The sequence below is a fragment of the Mus caroli genome, unplaced genomic scaffold (genome assembly GCF_978045245.1).
Source record: "Mus caroli unplaced genomic scaffold, Mus_caroli_1 scaffold_17, whole genome shotgun sequence".
Classification (NCBI taxonomy): Eukaryota; Metazoa; Chordata; class Mammalia; order Rodentia; family Muridae; genus Mus; species Mus caroli.
In genome coordinates, this window is record NW_028227272.1 from 11,372,065 (window position 1) to 11,392,939 (window position 20,875).

At 39.1% G+C, this 20,875-nt stretch overlaps 1 protein-coding gene across 1 annotated transcript in view; it reads left to right on the forward strand.

Moving 5' to 3' along the window:
* LOC110312009 (uncharacterized) overlaps positions 1 to 20,875 on the forward strand; it is a 142,245-nt gene that overhangs the window by 69,917 nt on the left and 51,453 nt on the right. The window contains exon 11 of the mRNA XM_085832137.1: positions 11,760 to 11,832. Coding sequence (XP_085688263.1) covers positions 11,760 to 11,832 — 73 coding nt within the window. The remainder of the gene's footprint in view (positions 1 to 11,759; positions 11,833 to 20,875) is intronic.

Genomic DNA, 20,875 nt, shown 5'->3' on the forward strand with positions numbered 1-20,875 from the left:
AAAGATAAGAAAGTATTATTGTTGAGTGAACTTTGAGATAGGCACAATACTATGTGCTCAGTGCTTGCTGTGTCTTATAGTAACCACAGCCACCTTTCAAAGTATCTATGTTTTTATAGTAATCATAGCCAGTTTTCAAAATATTTGTTTTTAATTCAATTTTATTTTTTTACTTATTCACTGTACATCTCACTCACTGCCCCCCTCCTGGTTGCCCCTCCCACAATCCTTCTCCCAACCCCACTTCTCCTTTGAGCTGGTGGGAACCCCCTGGCCTCCACACCCTGGCACTTCAAGACTCTGTGAGACTAGGCACTCCCTATCTCACTGGGGCCAGGCAAGTCAGCCCAGCTAGTAGAACATACCAAACATATAGGCAACAGCTTTTGGGATGCTCCCCAACTCCAGTTGTTCAGGACCCAGATGAAGGTCAAGCTGCATATCTGCTACTTATGAGCAGGAAGGTGTAGGTCCAGCTCCTGTATATTCTTTGGTTGGTAGTTCAGACTCAGAACCCCCATGGTTCAGGCTAGTTAACTCTATTGGTCTTCCTGTGGAGTTCCTACCCCTTTGGGTCCTGTGATCCTTCTTCCTATTCTTCCAGAAGAGTCCCAAAGCTCTATCCACTGTTTGGCTGTGGGTGCCTGTATCTGTCTGAATCATTTGCTGAGTGGAGCCTCTCAGAGGACAACATGCTTCTGTCTCACCCAGGATCATATGTTCAGTATCTATGCTCTTACAACCTGTTGAGAACTAATTAGAAAACTGTTTTTCCAAGAGCTTGAATATTTAGCCCATGGTTGTGGCTCTACCATGCACCTTTTTCCATTCTGTACAGATTCATTCATGACATGTGTTTACTGGTCTCAAGGTGAAAATCCAGTTCATATCAATTCAGAAAGTTAAGTTGTATTATTTGCAACTCCAACCTAATTTTTATTACTGAATTCTTAAAGGCAAATCATAGATGTGGAAGACATCTATAGCTTTAACAGAAGCAGACTAAGGTGACCTTTGTGAATGAATAAAGGGTATCAACATGTAGATCATGGCCTAGGAATATTACTTAGAATTTACTTGGAGTCTTTTGTTTTCAGACAGACAGACAAACAGAAACAAACACAGACACACACAGACACACACAGACATACATACACACACAAACACAGACACACACAGACATACATACACACACACACACACACACACACACAGAGACACACACATACACACACACACACACACACACACACACAGAGAGAGAGAGAGAGAGAGAGAGAGAGAGAGAGAGAGAGAGAGAGAGAGACTCGCTAAATATCCCTGAATGGCTTGGAACTTGTTTTACTTGTTTTGTAGTCCAGGATGGCCTCAAAGTCACTCAGATAGACTTTCTTCTGCCATCTGAGTGCTGGGATTAAACACATGCCTTAGAGGATATTTGTAATTGCTTACTGTACTGGCTAGTTTTGTGTCAACTTGACACAGGCTGGAGTTATCACAGAGAAAGGAGCTTCAGTTGGGGAAATGCCTCCACGAGATCCAGCTGTAAGGCATTTTCTCAATTAGTGATCAAGGGGGAAAGGCCCCTTGTGGGTGGTGCCATCTCTGGGCTGGTAGTTTTGGTTCTATAAGAGAGCAGGCTGAGCAAGCCAGGGGAAGCAAGCCAGTAAAGTACATCCCTCCATGGCTTCTGCATCAGCTCCTGTTTTCTGACCTGCTTGAGTTCCAGTTCTGACTTCTTTTGGTGATGAACAACCATATGGAAGTGTAAGCTGAATAAACCCTTTCCTCCCCAACTTGCTTCTTGGTCATGATGTTTGTGCAGGAATAAAAACCCTGACTAAGACACTTACTTATTAATGTCCTAGTAAATTTCTGTTTCTAGAGCTATACCCCTTTCATTTTTTATTGAATATTTTCCTTATTTACATTTCAAATGTTATCCCCTTTCACAGTCCCCCCCCCGAAACCCTATCCCATCCCCCATTCCCCTGCTTATATGAGGGTGTTACCTACCTACCCACTCCCACCTCCCCTCCATGACAGTCCCCTACACTGGGGCATCCAGCCTTCACAGGGCTAAGGGACTCTTCTCTCATTGATGCTCAATAAGGCCATCCTCTGCTACCTATATGGCTGGAGCCATGGGTCCCTCCATATGTACTCTTTGGTTGGTGGTTTGGTCTCTGGGAGCTCTGGAGTAGCTGGTTGATTGATACTGTTCTTCCTATGGGGCTGCAAACCCCTTCAGCCCCTTCAGTCCTTGCTCTGACATTGGGGACCCCATGCTCAGTCCAGTGGTTGGCTATGAGCATTCTCCTCTGTATTTGTCAGGCTCTGGCAGAGCCTCTCAGGAGGCAGCTATATCAGGCTCCTGTCATGAAGCACTTATTGGCATCCACAATAGTGTCTGTGTCTGGATTTGGTGTGTGTCTATGCGATGGATCTCCAGGTTGGGCAGTTTCTGGATAGCTTTCCTGTAAGTCTCTGCTCCACATTTTGTATTTGCTCCCATGAGTATTTTGTCCCCCCATCTGAGAAGCACCAAAGCACCTATACTTTGGTATTTCTTCTTCTTGAAGCATCTGCTGTCGCCTGAGTTTTTAATCTTAGCCATTCTGACTGGTGTGAGGTGGAATCTCAGGGTTGTTTTGATTTGCATTTCCCTGATGATTTAGAATGTTGAACATTTTTTCAAGTGCTTCTCAGCCCTTCCATATTCCTCAGTTGAGAATTCTTTGTTTAGCTTTGTACCCATTTTTTAATGGGGTTATTTGAATTTCTGGAGTTCAGCTTCTTGAGCTCTTTGTATATATTAGATATTAGTCCCCTATCAGATTCAGGATTGGTAAAAATTCTTTCCCAATCTGTTTGTGGCCTTTTTGTTTTATTGACAGTATGTTTTGCCCTACAGAAGCTTTGCAATTTTTTGAGGTCCCATTTGTTGATTCTTGATCTTACAGCACAGGCCATTGTTGTTCTGTTTAGGATTTTTTCCCCTGTGCCCATATCTTTGAGGGTTTCCCCCACTTTCTCCAATATAAATTTCAGTGTCTCTGGTTTTATGTGGAGTTCTTTGATCCGCTTGGGCTTTGTACAAGGACATAAGAATGGATCAATTCTCATTTTTCTACATGATAATGACCAGTTGTGCCAGCACCTTTTGTTGAAAATGCTGTTTTTTTCCCCCCACTGGATGTTTTTAGCTCCTTTGTGACCATAGGTGTGTGGGTTCATTTCTGGGTCTTCAATTCTATTTTAAACATGTCTTTCTACCAATACCATGCAGTTTTTACCACTATTGTTATGTAGTACAACTTGATGTCAGGGATGGTCATTCCCCTAGAAGTCCTTTTTTTGTTTAGAGTAGTTTTCAATATCCTGAGTTTTTGTTATTCTAAATGAATTTGCAAATTCTTCTTTCTAATTCTATGAAGAATTTAGTTGGAATTTTGATGGAGATTGCATTGAATCTGTAGATTGTTTTTGGCAAGATGGCCATTTTTACTGTACTAATCCTGCCAATCCATGAGCATGGGAGATCTTTCCATCTTCTGTGATCTTTGATTTCTTTCTTCAGAGACTTGAAATTCTTGGCATACAGATCTTTTACTTGCTTGGTTAGAGTCACACCAAGTTATTTTATATTATTTGTGACTATTGTGAAGGGTGTTGTTTCCCTAATTTCTTTCTCAAGCCTGTTTATCCTTTGAGTATAGGAAGGCTACTGATTTGTTTGAGTTAATTTCATATCTAGTCAATTTGCTGAAGTTGCGTATCAGGTTTAGGAGTTCTCTGGTATAATTTTTGGGGTCACTGAAGTATACTATTGTACCATCTGCAAGTAGTGATATTTTGACTTCTTCCATTTCAATTTTTATCCCTTTGACCTCCTTTTGTTGTCTTATTGCTCTGGCTAAGATTTTGAGTATATATTGATTAGGAAGGGAGAGCGGGGACAGCCTTGTCTAGTCCCTTATTTTAGTGGCATTGCTTAAAGTTTCTCTCCATTTAGTTTGATGTTGGCTACTGTTTTGCTGTATATTGCTTTTACTATGTTTAGGTATGGGCCTTGAATTCCTGATATTTCCAAGACTTTTATCATAAAGGGGTGTTGAATTTTGTCACATGCTTTTTCATGAACTAAATGATCATGTAGTTTTTTTTTTCTTTGATTTTGTGTACATAGTGGACTACATTGATGCATTTCCATATATTGAACCATCCCTGCATCCCTGGGATGAAGTCTACTTGATCATGATGGATAATCATTTTGATGTGTTCTTTGATTCGGTTTGCAATAATTTTATTGAGAATTTTTTCATCAATATTTATAGGTGAAATTGTTCTGAAGTTCTTTTTCTTTGTCGAGTTTTTTTTATGGTTTAGGTATCAGTGTAATTGTGGCTTCATAGAGCGAATTGGTTAGTGTTTTTTCTGTTTCTATTTTGTGGAAAAGTTTGAAGAATATTGGTATTATGTCATCTTTGAGGTCTGATAGTATTTTACACTAAAACCCAACTCGTCCTGGTTTTTTTTTTTGTTTGTTTGTTTGTTTTTGTTTTTGTTTTTTGGAAGACTATTAATGACTATTTCTTTAGGGGTTATGGGACTTTTTAGATGGTTTATTTGATCCTGACTTAGCTTTGGTACCTGGTATCTGTCTAGAAAGTTGTTCATTTCATCTAGATTTTCCAATTTTGTTGAGTATAGGCTTTTGTAGTAGAATATGATGATTTTTTAAAATTCTCTCGATTTCCATTGTTATGTCTCTCTTTTCCTTTCTGATTTTATTAATTTGGATACTTTCTCTGTGCCCTCTGGTTAATCTAGCTAGAGGTTTATCTATTTTGTTGATTTTCTCAAAGAACCAGCTCTTTATTTTGATTCTTTGTATAGTTCTTTTTGTTTCTATTTGGTTGATTTCATCCCTTAGTTCGATTATTTCCTGCTGTCTACTCTTCTTAGATTTATTTACTTCTTTTTGTTTCAGAGATTTCATGTGTCCTGTCAAGTTGCTAGTGTATCTTCTCTCCAGTTTCTTTTTGGAGGTACTCAGAAGTATGAATTGTCCTCTTAGCACCGTTTTCATGTGTCACATAAGTTTGGGTATATTGTACCTTCATTTTCATTAAATTCTAAAAAGTCTTTAATTTCTGTCTTTATTTCTTCCTTGACCAAGTTATCATTGAGTAGGGCATTGTTCAGCTTCCATGTGTATGTGGGCTTTCCATTGTTTTTGTTGCTATTGAAGACCAGCCTTAGTCTGTGGTGATCTGATAGAATGCATGGGATAATTTTAGTCTTTTTGTATCTCTTGAGGCCTGTTTTGTGACCAATTATATGGTCAGTTTTGGAGAAAGTACCATGAGGTGCTGAGAAGAAGGCATATTCTTTTGTTTTAGGATAAAATGTTCTATAGATATCTGTTAAATCCATTTGGTTCATAACATCTGTTAATTTTACCATGTCTTTGTCCATTTCTGTTTCCATGATCTGTCTATTGCTGAGAGTGGGGTGTTGCAGTCTCCCAATATTATTGTGTGAGGTGCATTGTATTCTTGATATTCAGTAAAGTTTCTTTTATGACTGTGGGTGCCCTTGCATTTGGAGCATGGATATTAAGAAATGAGTGTCCATGTTGGTGGATTTTTCCTTTGACATGTATGAAATGTCTTTTCTTAATTTTTTTTGATAACTTTTGGTTAAAAGTCAATTTTATTCGATATTGGAATGGCTACTCCAGCTTGTTTCTTGGGACCATTTGCTTAGAAAAAAATTTTTCTGCCCTTTACTTTGTGGTAGTGTCTGTCTTTGTCACTGAGGTGGGTTTCCTGTATGCAGCAAAATGCTGGGTTCTGTTTACATATCCAGTCTGTCAGTCTGTTTTTTTTATTGGAGAATTGAATCCATTTGTGTTAGGAGATATTAAGTAAAAGTGATTGTTGATTTCTGTTATTTTTGTTGTTAGATATGGAACTATGTTTGTGTTGTTTTCTTCTTTTGGGTTTGTTGAAAGAAGATTACTTTGCCTTCCCTAGGGTGTAGTTTCCCTCCTTGTGTTGGAGTTTTCCATCTCTTATTCTTTGTAGAGCTGTGGCTCTGGAATGATATTGCATAAATTTGTTTTTGTCGTGGAGTATATTAGTTTCTCCATCTATGTTAATTGAGAGTTTTGTTGGGTGTAGTATCCTGTGCTAGCATTTGTGTTCTTTAGGGTCTGTATGACATCTGCCCAGCATCTTCTGGCTTTTATTGTCTCTGGTGAGATGTCTGGTTAATTCTAATTGGTTGTGGCTCTTTATGTTACTTGACATTTTTATCTTACCGCTTTTAATATTCTTTCTTTGTTTTGTGCATTTGGTGTTTTGATTTTTATGTTTTGGGAGGAATTTCTTTTCTGGTCCTGTCTATTTGGAGGTCTGTAGGCTTCTTTGACCTAGCCCACTCAGTCAGTCAACAGGTGTCCCGGGGCTGGAGTGAGGATTTAAATGAAATCAGACAATTAGACATTGTAGCATGACCCCAGTCAATTGTGAGACTGAAGGCAGTTTTATCTTTCCCAATCTGCTTTTATACCATTTTAATTACATGCAAGTATCAAGGGCAAGTAATATAATATGGAACTAGCAAAGCAATAAGCAAAGTCCCTTAATTACTCCTATGGCAGTTGTTTCCAAGGACTTGTCAGGATGACCAAAATATCTGAGCCCACTTCCTTGTCCAAACACAAAATCTTGCCTGAAGTCTACTTCTTTTATTCTACCACAAGACTAAAATTCCTGCCTCAACCTACTTCCCTAGTATAGCCTAAAGATAGATTCTTGCCTGAACTTACTTCCTTGTCATGGCCTAATGTCAGATTCTTGCCAAGCAGCACCCCAAAAGGCTCAAACACATGCATGCATGTTCATGGGCATCTCTTTCTTTAGGTAAGGGAAGTTTTCTTCTATAATTTGTTGAACATGTTTCCTGGACCTTTAATTTGGGAATCTTTGCTCTCTTCTATACCTATTATCCTTAGGTTTGGTCATTTCATTGTGTCCTAGATTTCCTGGATGTTTTGGGGCAGGAGCTTTTTGCATTTTGCATTTTCATTGACTGTTGTTTCAATGTTTTTATGGCATCTTCTGCACCTGAGATTCTCTCTCCTTTCTTGTATTCTGTTGGTGATCCTGGCATCTATGACTCCTGGTCTCTTTCCTAGGTTTTCTATCTCCAGTGTTCTCTCCCTTTATGGTTTCTTTATTGTTTCTACTTCCATTTTTAGATCCTGGATGGTTTTGTTCAGTTCCTTCATCAGTTTGGTTGTGTTTTTCTATAAGTCTTTAAGGGATTTTTGTGTTTCCTCTTTAAGGTCTTCTAGCTCTTTACCTGTGTTCTCTTGTATTTCTTTAAGGGAGTTATTTATGTCCTTCTTAAATTTCTTTATCGTCATCTTGAGATGTGATTTTTAAATCAGAGTCTTGCTTTTCTGGTGTGATGGAGTATCCAGGACTTGCTCTGGTGGGAAAATCAGGTTCTAATTATGCCAAGTAACATTGGTTTCTGTTACTTATGTTCTTACATTTGCCTCTTGCTATTTGGTTATCTCTAATGGTACCTGCCCTTGGTGTCTCTGACTGGAGCCTGTCCCTTCTGTGATCCAGGTTGTGCCACAACTCTTCAGTGTCTAAATGTCTCTGTGATCCTGTGATTCTGGGATTTTGTGATCCTGAGATCCTGGGTATGTTCGAGCTCCTGAGAGTTAAGCTACTTCTGGGATCCTGAAATCCTGGTGTGACCAAGTTCCTGAGATCCTTTGATCCTATGATCCTGGGCATGTTAAAGCTCTTGAGAGTTGAGTTTCTTCTGGGTGTTGTGGGACTGGGTATGGAGCTAGTTCCCAAGGCCTGCTCACTATTAGAAGATATGTCCCTATTGGAGTAGGTGTGGCCCTGTTTCAGTAGGTGTGTCACTGTGAGTGTGGGCTTTAAGACCCTCATCCTAGCTGCCTGGAAGTCAGTATTCTGCTTGCAGTCTTCAGATGTAGAATTCTCATCTCCTCCTGGACCATGCCTGCCTGGATGATGCCTTGATGATATTGGAATGAATATCTCAATCTGTAAGCCAGCCCCAGTTAAATGATGTCTTTTAAGAGTTGCCTTGGTCATAATGTCTGTTCACAGCAGTAAAACCCTAACTAAGACAGAAGTTGGTACCAGGGACTGGGGTATTTCTGTGATAGACCTGACTATGCTTTGTTTAGAAGAATGTGGATTTGGGGACTTTGGATTTTGAAAGCAGTGGAATGCTTTAAACAGGGCTTAATGAGTTATCCTAGTGTGAATATGGAAGACTTTGTTACTGAGAGTGAGGTTGAATTATGCAGAACTGGTCCAAGAGGTTTTAGTGGAGAATTTCAATATGTGGCCAAGAGACTGCTTTTGTGGTATTTTGGTGAAGAACATGGATAATTTTTGCCCTTGTCTGAGGAGTCTGCCTGAGGCTAAGGTGAAGAGACTCAGATTAATTTCACTGACAAAGGAAGTCTTAAAACAGCAGGGTGTAAATTCTGTTGTATGGTTACTAAGTTCATTCTTATAAAGAACATTTCAATGAAAGGAACAAAATGAGTTTTAATGAAAAGGAGCAACATGAGAAAGGAAAAATATAAATTGTATGGTTTGAGTATTAAAGGGGCACCAGGAAGGGAAATGGAGCTAGATCCTGTGTTCAAGGATACTAAATTGAATTATGGGAGTAGTGACCTTGGGGCAAGATTCTGAGACAGAGCAAGCTCTAGGTGAAGAAAAGCTTAAATCCAGGCATGGTGGTACACAACCTTAATCTCAGGAGACAAGCATGCAGATCCCTGAGATCAAGGTCAATCTACAGAGTAAGGTCCAGGACAGCCAAGTTTAGGCAGTGAAGGAGTTGGAAAAGAGGAAGCTAGTGATACTGTAATAGAACCAGGAGGCCATGTTCCAGGTCCTGCAAGAAGGAGAACTCGGCAGGTTCAGCCATGTAGCTCTGGCCATATAGACAAGAGGAGAAAAAAAAAAAAACAAAAAACTACTGGGATAATTGATGCTGGTTAAGTGGAACTAAGAAATTAGCAGTGATTAAGAAGAGACCAGCATCACTGAGGTGAAAAATTCTGGGAAGTCTTTTCTGAAAGAACAAAGATGTTGTGTTCCTTAGATAGTCAAGATTGAAACCTGTGCTGCAGCTGTACTTGGTAATGTGTAAGACTCACCCAGGTGGTACTGGTTTTGAAGGCATGAAGGGGTCATGAAGAGCAGCTGAGACTTGGCACTTTGAGAGGCCTTGGAAGGACATTGGTGAAGGTACAATCCCAGTTCCAGTTGACAGTTCAGGACAGAAGAGATCATGCAAAGGAGTTGAGACTTGGCACCATGAAGAGAGCCTGTGAGAGATTATTGGTGAAGCCTAGTTGCAGCAGAAGACTCCAGTGTTTTGGAGATGCTAGTGCCATGAGATGATCACCAAGAACAGCAGCAGCTGTGAAGTTGGTTAACCTAAGCTTAGAGTGCTACAGAGAGTAGAGCTGGAGAAGTGAAGCCAGCTCTTCAGAGGAACACAGAAGATCATGTGTGGATCGCAGACATTGAAACAAGAAGTTGTAACATTGAAGTTGCCTTGGAGACCCCAAGATGTTTGAGATGCCAGAGCTGTGGACTATCTGCTGAGGAAAGCTGCTAAAAGAGATTAGAACCAGCCCAGCAGAAAGTAGTTTGTTACAATCAACAAAGATGAAAAGGGAAGTTGGATATCTGAAGAGTGCTTTGACATCAGACATGGAGATGCGAGTTTGGAGTCCCCTCCACCCCTTACCCCGTGATTTTCCTGTCTTGCTTTGGAGATTAGAATTAAGTGTTTTGATAAATCTCAGAAGAGAACTTGAACTTTGGACTTTTAATATTGTTGAGACTGCTATAGTCTATGGGGCTTCGTAAGTTGAATTTTGCATTATGCTATGTTTAGATATGACCCCCCATAGACTCATATGTTTGAACAAGACTATGGAGGCCAGAGAGTAGATTGTGATAGATTGTATATGCTCAGCTCAGGGAGTGGGCTGTAAGCCAGCCTCAATTTTGTCTTTGTCATGGTGTCTGTTCACAGCAGTAAAACCCTAACTAAGACAAATTCCTTGTGTCTAATTATTCTATTGGGGGTCCTGAAGTTCAAACCCATGAAAGAAACTTATATCAAAAGCAGCATGTGTCAGAAATGGAATTTGTACTCTAGCTCTAGTTGTAGAGGAGGTGGTCTCTTTATTTATTCACAGGTATGTGGATATTTAGTAATAAAATAGGAGAGCACAAGTAGCAAGGCTCAGGGAGGAGGGTGAATGTGGAAATAGTAAGTTAATCTAGTAAGGGAAGATGGAAATGAATTTACAGTGGATAGTAGGGATTGAAGAACACTAGTTTGGGCAGTAGTGAGGGTTTTAGAGAATTGATAAAAATAACAGAATGTATGACAGATTTGACAGTGATAATACTAAAATTCAGATTTAGAGACACTAAAATTATTGGAAAAACTTTTTAAAATAAAAAAATTGTAGACTCCTGAAAATGCTGTTGCTGTTTAGACTGACTAATTGGAGGACCTGAAAATATCAAGGTATCTCTTAAAAAGTACCAGTTTGGGGCTGAGGAGAGAGACCTGTTAATGAAGTGAGTTTTTATAAACAGAAGATACTGAGTTTGATCTCTGCACACAAATAAAAACACAGTCATGATTGCATCTGCTGTGTCTATCCATCATTGAGGAGGCAGAGTTACGATTATCCCTTATGACTTGCTGAAAAACCAACCTAGAAGAATTGATTTGTCTCCTGTTTTAGTGAGACATTGTGTGGTAGATGTAGATGGAATCCAAGGAGGAAGAACATTGATGTCTCCTGTCTTAAACACACACACATTTGAATCCCTTAAAGGGGTCTCTGTAGCAGGTATACTGTGTTATTTTATATTCTTTTATCAATTTATATAAATAAGGCACTTAATCTTTATTGAGGTGTAAACATATAGGACATACAGAGCTTAGTTTTCAAACAGTGTTAGGCATTGGAGGAGACACAGTCAATTTTCTATCATTTTAAGCAATGGATTCATTTCAGTTTAGGTAGCAAACATATTTACTTGTTAGGAAAATTATCAGTTCAAACTTTAAGACAAATAATTTATACAAGCAGAAGTCAATACATTGACAATTGATCTCTCTCTCTCTCTCTCTGTGCATGTGTATGTGTTGCATATGTTAAATATATTTGTGTGCAAGCTTGGAGGTAAGAGTAGGATATTGGTGTCTTGTTCTAACAATCTCTACCTTTTCCAATTGATATAAGGTGTCTCACTGAACCTGGAGCTTTACTTGAAGTCAAAAAGTCCCCATTATACCTCTGTCTGTGCACCAACAGTACTGGGGTTACAAGAACATACCCAAGTGATTATGCATATGCTGAGGATTCAAACCCAGGTTGTGTGTGGGCAGTAAGCACTTATCTTTTTTGAGCCATTTCTTAGGACAATGAGTTTTTAAAAAATAGATTAGGAATTAGACTTTATTGAATGTTTTATACATTGAAATAAGCTAAAGCTCACAAAGAGAACCAAAAGCTTTAAAACACTTGTTAATTTTGAATTATATGAATGTGAAAATATCACTCAATATATAGGTAATGGATATTTCACCAGAGTTGATCAAATGACCAAACCTACCAATTACTATATATTTTTATTCTAAAGGCTCCCTGACAAACCTGACCCTGATATTCCTGGGCCTACAATAGAGGACAATGACATTATGTCTATTATAAAGGTAAATACTAGTTTGTTAAATTTATTTTCTTACAAATTTTCTTAAAATTAGAGTAGTCTACCTATCTCAGTTTTATATGGGAAGGTGGTCAGAGAAAATCATTTGTAGATGTGAAACTTTTATAAATTCCAAATGATCAGTACAATCTTGCAGCTAGTGGTAGCTAAATAAGAGAATAGCCAGTAAACACATAGTGAGTGGAAGATTGAGTACAGTTCTTCAACAAAAGACTATCTCTGATGTTTTGACAAAGGTGGTTTGCAGAAATAAATACACATTAGAGTTAATACAGTTTAATGAGTCCAGTTATTTTAATGATCCAGGGATTTCCCAGGAACCTTTACCTTCAGCATAAATATAAGTAGGTTTTTTTTCTTCACTTGGACACTCCTATTTCAGTATCATATATGAGAGCTTCACCTCTATTTCCATCTTTCCAGCTATATTTAGATTAACAAAAATTGTGGAAATTTAGCTATTTGTAATCTCTTAAGTAGCACTATAAAACATTTGCAATGTGTTTTGTACTTGGTTCTACTGAGATTATGTTTAAAACTCTTCATCCAGTTAAACAACTTCTTTAATTAGTCATCCATTTTGGAATTGGTGATTCATACACTATATTAACATTTTAATTTTTGATATTTTTTGTTTTGCATTTTGAGATATTATAAACTTACTATTTGTGCCACATTTTAGGATTTGAATTATTAGAAGGCTTTTATTTAGATAATACATATTCACTTTAAAGTGACTTAAAACCATGAGCTGCTAAAGATGTTTGTCACCTGAATCCCAAAGTGGGAGTTTATCTGAATTGTAAGTTGTATTTTTAATGATTTTTGAATGTGGACAAATAGATTTCTAAACCAGTTTCACAGGTGCTATGATATGGACAACAGTAGTAATTAAATCACTGATGAATTATTTAAAGAAACATATAAGTGGAAAATAATGTTCATTTATGCTTCACAATCATGAAAAAAGACAAAGATTGATAAAAATGGATATTAATAATCATCTTATACAGGGTTTGGAAGTTTTGAAACATAATGAATTAAGTTTAGTCCAAACTAAAATGACAAGGCCAAGATTCTTAGTTCATAATTTTCTTGTATTCTAGGCTAGCATAAATATTTTAATTCTTAATGATGCTCTAGTCATATATGAATAGATGAGCATATTTGAAGACATTTCATTGTTTTTGTTTTTTACATTTTGTGTGTCAATACCCTGTAACTATGAAAGAATAAAGAAGTGTTGAAAACATGCCTCCCCTTCGCAAAAAAAAAAAAAAAAAAGTTAATTTTTGAATGAAAGTAAGAAAGTTAATTCTTGGAACAGGCCTGTGAGTGCAGGTAGGACCACCACTGCTGCTCAGAGGAGTCCGCCCTGAATCCTTTAAACACAGGGACCAAGGGGCATCATGGAACAGGAGCCTTCCTGCTCAGAGGAACTTGCCAAGAACCCTCAGGACACAAGAAACTAGGGGCGGCCTGGAACCTGAGCATCCCAGTTTCTGTCTCCCGATCTGCTACAATGCTCCATACCCAAATAGCTCCAGGAGGGAGCGAGCCTCCCAGCAGTGTGGACAGGCCTGTGAGTGCAGGTAGGACCACCACTGTTGCTCAGAGGAACCCACCCAGAACCCTCAGGGCACAGGAACCAAGGGGGTTCCTGGGGCAGGAGTCTTCTGGTCTCTGACTGTGCCCAGAGTTGATACTATTCCACAGAGCTACATATACAAATTATGTCAAGAGAGAGCTGTTTTCCCAGGAGTGCCTAGATACCTGCCAGCAGAGGTAAGACCACCACTTCTCTTCAAATTCCTGGCCCAAGAGGTACCCTCCCAGAGCCATCAGGAAACAGGAACCAAGGATAAGCTGGGGAAAGGATTCTAATCTCTGCTTGCACCCCAGAGCTGACCCTGTACCACAGTTCTCCATACCCAAATTTCTCCCAGAGAGAACTGGTCTCCCAAGAGTACCGACACACAGGCTTGCAGGAGGGAAAAGCCAAAGTCAGAGAGCAAGACCAGCTAATACCAGAGATAACCAGATGGCAAAAGGCAAGGGCAAGAACATAGCAACAAAAACAAAGGCTATGAGGGAAGCAGAAAACTGGCCTGACGAGGGACACAAGTCCCTTCTGGTCGGCACCAGCACCGGGTTACCTTGGGCACGGAGTTGGCAGACACCCCCACGGTCCCAAGAGGACTCTCCACACCATCTTAGAACCTCTGGTGAGTGGAATACAACGTCTGTGTTCCAATCCAATCGCACGCGTGGGACCTGAGACAGCATTAGGGAAGCAGAAAACTGGCCTGACCGGGGCACAAGTCCCTTCCAGTCTGCACCAGCACCGGGTCACCTTGTGCTGGACACCCCGATGGTCCCTAGAGGACTCTCCACATGATCTTAGGACCACTGACCAGACAGCTCCACGATCCTCAAAGGAGACACCACTTCCAGGCACTGTAACACACCCAGGATCTTTGACAACTCTGGAGATAGAAACCCTAGGAAAGAAATCAGGAACCATAGATACGAGCATCAGCAACAGAGTATAAGAGATGGAAGAGAGAATCTCAGGTGCAGAAGATTCCATGGGGAACATCGGTACGACAATCAAAGAAAATACAAAATGTAAAAAGATCCTAACTCAAAACATTCAGGAAATCCAGGACACAATGAGATGATCAAACATAAAGATAATAGGTATAGATGAGAATGAAGATTTTCAACTTAAAGGCCAGCAAATATCTTCAACAAAATTATAGAAGAAAACTTTCCATACCTAAAGAAAGAGATGACCATGAACATACAAGAAGTCTACAGAACTCCAAATAGAGCGGACCAGAAAAGAAATTCCTCCCAAACATAATAATCAGAACAACAAATGCACTAAATAAAGACAAAATATTAAAAGCAGCAAGGGAAAAAGGTCAAGTAACATATAAAGGCAGGCCTATTAGAATTACTCCAGAATTCTCACCAGAGACTATGAAAGCCAGAAGATCCTGGACAGATGTTATACAGACACTAAGAGAACACAAATGCCAGCCCAGGCTGCTATACCCAGCCAAGCTCTCAATTACCATAGATGGAGAAACCAAAGTATTCCATGACAGACCCAAATTCACACAATATCTTTCCACGATTCGCGCCCTTCAAAGGATAAAAAAAAAAAAAAAAAAACAAAACAAAACAAAAAAAAAACAATACAAGGATGGAAACTATGCCCTAGAAAAAGCAAGAAAGCAATCCTTCAACAAACCTAAAAGAAGACAGCCACAAGAACAGAATGCCAACTGTAACAACAAAAATAATAGGAAGCAACAATTACTTTTCCTTAATATCTCTTAATATCAATGAACTCAAATCCCCAATAAAAAGACATAGACTAACAGACTGGCTACACAAACAGGACCCAACATTTTGCTGCTTACAGAAAACCCATCTCAGGGAAAAAGATAGACACTACCTCAGAGTGAAAGGCTGGAAAACAATTTTCCAAGCAAATGGTCTGAAGAAACAAGCTGGAGTAGCCATTCTGATATCGAATAAAATCGACTTCCAACCCAAAGTTATCAAAAAAGACAAGGAGGGGCACTTCATACTCATCAAAGGCAAAATCTTCCAAGAGGAGCTCTCAATTCTGAATATCTATGCTCCAAATGCAAGGGCAGCCCCATTCATTAAGGAAACTTTAGTAAAGCTCAAAGCACACATTGCACCTCACACAATAATAGCGGGAGACTTCAACACCCCACTTTCATTAATGGACAGATCCTGGAAACAGAAACTAAACAGGGACACAGTGAAACTAACAGAAGTTATGAAACAAATGGATTTAACAGATATCTATAGAACATTTTATCCTAAAACAAAAGGATATACCTTCTTCTCAGCACCTCATGGTACCTTCTCCAAAATTGACCATATAACAGGTCAAAAAACAGGCCTCAACACATACAAAAATATTGAAATTGTCCCATGCATCCTATCAGATCACCATGGACTAAGGTTGATCTTCAATAACAACATACATAATAGAACGCCAACATTTACGTGGAAAATGAACAACACTCTTCTCAATGATACCTTGGTCAAGGATGAAATAAGAAAGAAATTAAAGACTTTTTAGAGTTTAATGAAAATGAAGCCACAACATACCCAAACTTATGGGACACAATGAAAGCATTTCTAAGAGGAAAACTTATAGCTCTGAGTACCTCCAAAAAGAAACTAGAGAGAGCACACACTAGCAGCTTGACAACACACCTAAAAGCTCTAGAACAAAAGGAAGCAAATTCACCTAAGAGGAGTAGATGGCAGGAAATAATCAAACTCAGGAGCAAAATCAACCAAGTGGAAACAAAAAGAACTATTCAACGAATCAACCAAACCAGGAGCTGGTTCTTTGAGAAAATCAACAAGATAGATAAACCCTTAGCCAGACTCACTAGATGGCACAGGGACAGCATTCTACTTAACAAAATCAGAAATGAAAGGGAGACATACAACATATCCTGAAGAAATCCAAAACACCATCAAATCAGTAGCTTTCCTATACTCAAAGAATAGACAGGCCAAGAAAGAAATTAGGGAACCAACACCCTTCATAATAGTCACAAATAATATAAAATACTTTGGTATGACTCTAACTAAGCAAATGAAAGATCTATTTATGACAAGAATTTAAAGTCTCTAAAGAAAGAAATTGAAGATCTCAGAAGATGGAAAGATCTCCCATGCTCATGGATTGGCAAGATTAATATAGTAAAAATGGCCTTCTTCCCGAAAGCAATCTACAGATTCAATGAAATCCCCACTAAAATTCCAACTCAATTTTTCATAGAGTTAGAAAAAGCAATTTTCAAATTCCTCTAGAATAACAAAAAACCCAGGATAGCAAAAACTCTTCTCAGCAAAATACTTCTGGTGGAATCACCATCCCTATCTCAAGCTGTACTACAGAGCAATTGTGAAAAACAAACAAACAAACAAACAAACTGCATGGTACCGGTACAGAGACAGGTAGGTAGATCACTGGAAGAGAACTTGAAGATCCAGAAATGAACCCATACACCTATGGTCACTTTGTCTTTGACAAAGGATCTAAAACCATCCAGTGGAAAAAAGACAGCATTTTCAACAAATGGTGCTGGTTTAACTGGTGGCCAGCATGTAGAAGAATGCAAATCAATACATTCTTTTTTTTTTTTTTTTTTAAATATTTTTATTACATATTTTCCTCAATTACATTTCCAATACTATCCCAAAAGTCCCCCATAGCGCCCCCCACTTCCCTACCCACCCATTCCCATTCTTTTGGCCCTGGCATTCCCCTATATTGGGGCATATAAAGTTTGCAAGTCCAATGGGCCTCTCTTTCCATTGATGGCCGACTAGGCCATCTTTCGATACATATGCAGCTAGAGACAAGAGCTCCAGGGTTCTGGTTAGTACATCATGTTGTTCCAACAATAGGGTTGCAGATCCCTTTAGCTCCTTGGGTACTTTCTCTAGCTTCTCCATTGGGAGCCCTGTGATACATCCAATAGCTGACTGTGAACATCCACTCCTGTGTTTGCTAGGCCCCGGCATCGTCTCACAAGAGACAGCTATATTTGGGTCCTTTCAGCAAGATCTTGCTAGTGTATGCAATGGTGTCAGCGTTTAGAAGCTGATTATGGGATGGATCCCTGGATACAGCAGTCTCTAAATGGTCCATCCTTTCATCATAGCTACAAACTTTGTCTCTGTAACTCCTTCCCTGGGTGTTTTGTTCCCAATTCTAAGAAGGTGCACAGTGTCCACACTTTGGTCTTCATTCTTCTTGAGTTTCATGCGTTTATCAAATTGTATCTTATATCTTGGGTATCCTAAGTTTTGGGCTAATATCCACTTATCAATGAATACATATTGTGTGAGTTCTTTTGTGATTGTGTTACTTCACTCAAGATGATGCCCTCCAGGTCCATCCATTTGGCTAGGAATTTCATAAATTCATTTTTTTAATAGCTGAGTAGTACTCCATTGTGTAAATGTACCATAATTTCTGTATCCATTCCTCTGTTGAGGGACATCTGGGTTCTTTCCAGCTTCTGGCTATTATAAATAGGGCTGCTATGAACATAGTGGAGCATGTGTCCTTTTTACCGGTTGGGACATCTTCTGGATATATGAGCAGGAGAGGTATTGCTGGATCCTCCGGTAGTACTATGTCCAATTTTCTGAGGAACCGCCAGACTGATTTCCAGAGTGGTTGTACAAGCTTGCAATCCCACCAACAATGGAGGAGTGTTCCTCTTTCTCCACATCCTCGCCAGCATCTGCTGTCACCTGAATTTTTGATCTTAGCCATTCTGACTGGTGTGAGGTGGAATCTCAGGGTTGTTTTGATTTGCATTTCCCTGATGATTAAGGATGTTGAACATTTTTTCAGGTGTTTCTCTGCCATTCGGTATTCCTCAGGTGAGAATTCTTTGTTCAGTTCTGAGCCCCATTTTTTAATGGGGTTATTTGACTTTCTGGAGTCCACCTTCTTGAGTTCTTTATATATATTGGATATTAGTCCCTTATCTGATTTAGGATAGGTGAAGATCCTTTCCCAATCTGTTGGTGGTTTTTTTGTCTTATTGATGGTGTCTTTAGCCTTGCAGAAGCTTTGTAGTTTCATGAGGTCCCACTTGTCAATTCTCGATCTTACAGCACAAGCCATTACTGTTCGATTCAGGAATTTTTCCCCTGTGCCCATATCTTCAAGGCTTTTCCCCACTTTCTCCTCTATAAGTTTCAGTGTCTCTGGTTTTATGTGAAGTTCCTTGATCCACTTAGACTTGACCTTAGTACAAGGAGATAGGAATGGATCGATTCGCATTCTTCTACATGTTAACAACCAGTTGTGCCAGCACCATTTGTTGAAAATGTTGTCTTTCTTCCACTGGATGTTTTTAGCTCCCTTGTCGAAGATCAAGTGACCATAGGTGTGTGGGTTCATTTCTGGGTCTTCAATTCTATTCCATTGGTCTATTTGTCTGTCACTATACCAGTACCATGCAGTTTTTATCACAATTGCTCTGTAGTAGAGCTTTAGGTCCGGCATGGTGATTCCACCAGAGGTTCTTTTATCCTTGAGAAGAGTTTTTGCTATCCTAGGTTTTTTGTTATTCCAGATGAATTTGCAGATTGCACTTTCTAATTCGTTGAAGAATTGAGTTGGAATTTTGATGGGGATTGCATTGAATCTGTAGATTGCTTTTGGCAAGATAGCCATTTTTACAATGTTGATCCTGCCAATCCATGAGCATGGGAGATCTTTCCATCTTCTGAGATCTTCTATAATTTCTTTCTTCAGAGACTTGAAGTTTTTATTATACAGATCTTTCACTTCCTTAGTTAGAGTCACGCCAAGATATTTTATATTATTTGTGACTATTGAGAAGGGTGTTGTTTCCCTAATTTCTTTCTCAGCCTGTTTATTCTTTGTGTAGAGAAAGGCCATTGATTTGTTTGAGTTAATTTTATATCCAGCTACTTCACCGAAGCTGTTTATCAGGCTTAGGAGTTCTCTGGTGGAATTTTTAGGGTCACTTATATATACTATCATATCATCTGCAAAAAGTGATATTTTGACTTCATCTTTTCCAATTTGTATCCCTTTGATCTCCTTTTGTTGTCGAATTGCTCTGGCTAGGACTTCCAGTACAATGTTGAATAGGTATGGAGAAAGTGGACAGCCTTGTCTAGTCCCTGATTTTAGAGGGATTGCTTCAAGCTTCTCACCATTTACTTTGATGTTGGCTACTGGTTTGCTGTAGATTGCTTTTATCATGTTTAGGTATGGGCCTTGAATTCCTGATCTTTCCAAGACTTTTATCATGAATGGGTGTTGGATCTTGTCAAATGCTTTTTCCGCATCTAAGGAGATGACCATGTGGTTTTTGTCTTTGAGTTTGTTTATATACTGGATTACGTTGATGGATTTCCGTATATTGAACCATCCCTGCATCCCTGGGATGAAACCTACTTGGTCAGGATGGATGATTGTTTTGATGTGTTCTTGGATTCGGTTAGCAAGAACTTTATTGAGGATTTTTGCATCAATATTCATAAGGGATATTGGTCTGAAGTTTTCTATCTTTGTTGGGTCTTTTTGTGGTTTAGGTATCAGAGTAATTGTGGCTTCATAGAATGAGTTGGGTAGAGTACCTTCTGTTTCTATTTTATGGAATAGTTTGTGAAGAACTGGGATTAGATCTTCTTTGAAGGTCTGATAGAACTCTGCACTAAACCCATCTGGTCCTGGGCTTTTTTTAGTTGGGAGACTATTAATGACTGCTTCTATTTCTTTGGGGGATATAGGGCTGTTTAGATCATTAACCTGATCTTGATTCAACTTTGGTACCTGGTATCTGTCTAGGAACTTCTCCATTTCATCCAGGTTCTCCAGTTTTGTTGAGTATAGCCTTTGGTAGAAGGATCTGATGGTGTTTTGGATGTCTTCAGGATCTGTTGTTATGTCTCCTTTTTCATTTCTGATTTTGTTAATTAGGATGCTTTCCCTGTGCCCTCTAGTGAGTCTGGCTAAGGGTTTATCTATCTTGTTGATTTTCTCAAAGAACCAGCTCCTTGATTGGTTGATTCTTTGAATAGTTTTTCTTGTTTCCACTTGGTTGATTTCACCCCTGATTTTGATTATTTCCTGCCTTCTACTCCTCTTGGGTGAATTTGCTTCCTTTTGTTCTAGTGCTTTTAGGTGTGTTGTCAAGCTGCTAATGTGTGCTCTCTCTAGTTTCCTTTTGGAGGCACTCAGAGCTATGAGTTTTCCTCTTAAAAATGCTTTCATTGCGTCCCATAAGTTTGGGTATGTTGTGGCTTCATTTTCATTGAACTCTAAAAAGTCCTTAATTTCTTTCTTTATTCCTTCCTTGACCAAGGTATCATTGAGAAGAGTGTTGTTCAGTTTCCACGTGAAGGTTGGCATTCTATTATTTATTTTGTTATTGAAGATCAGCCTTAGTCCATGGTGATCTGAT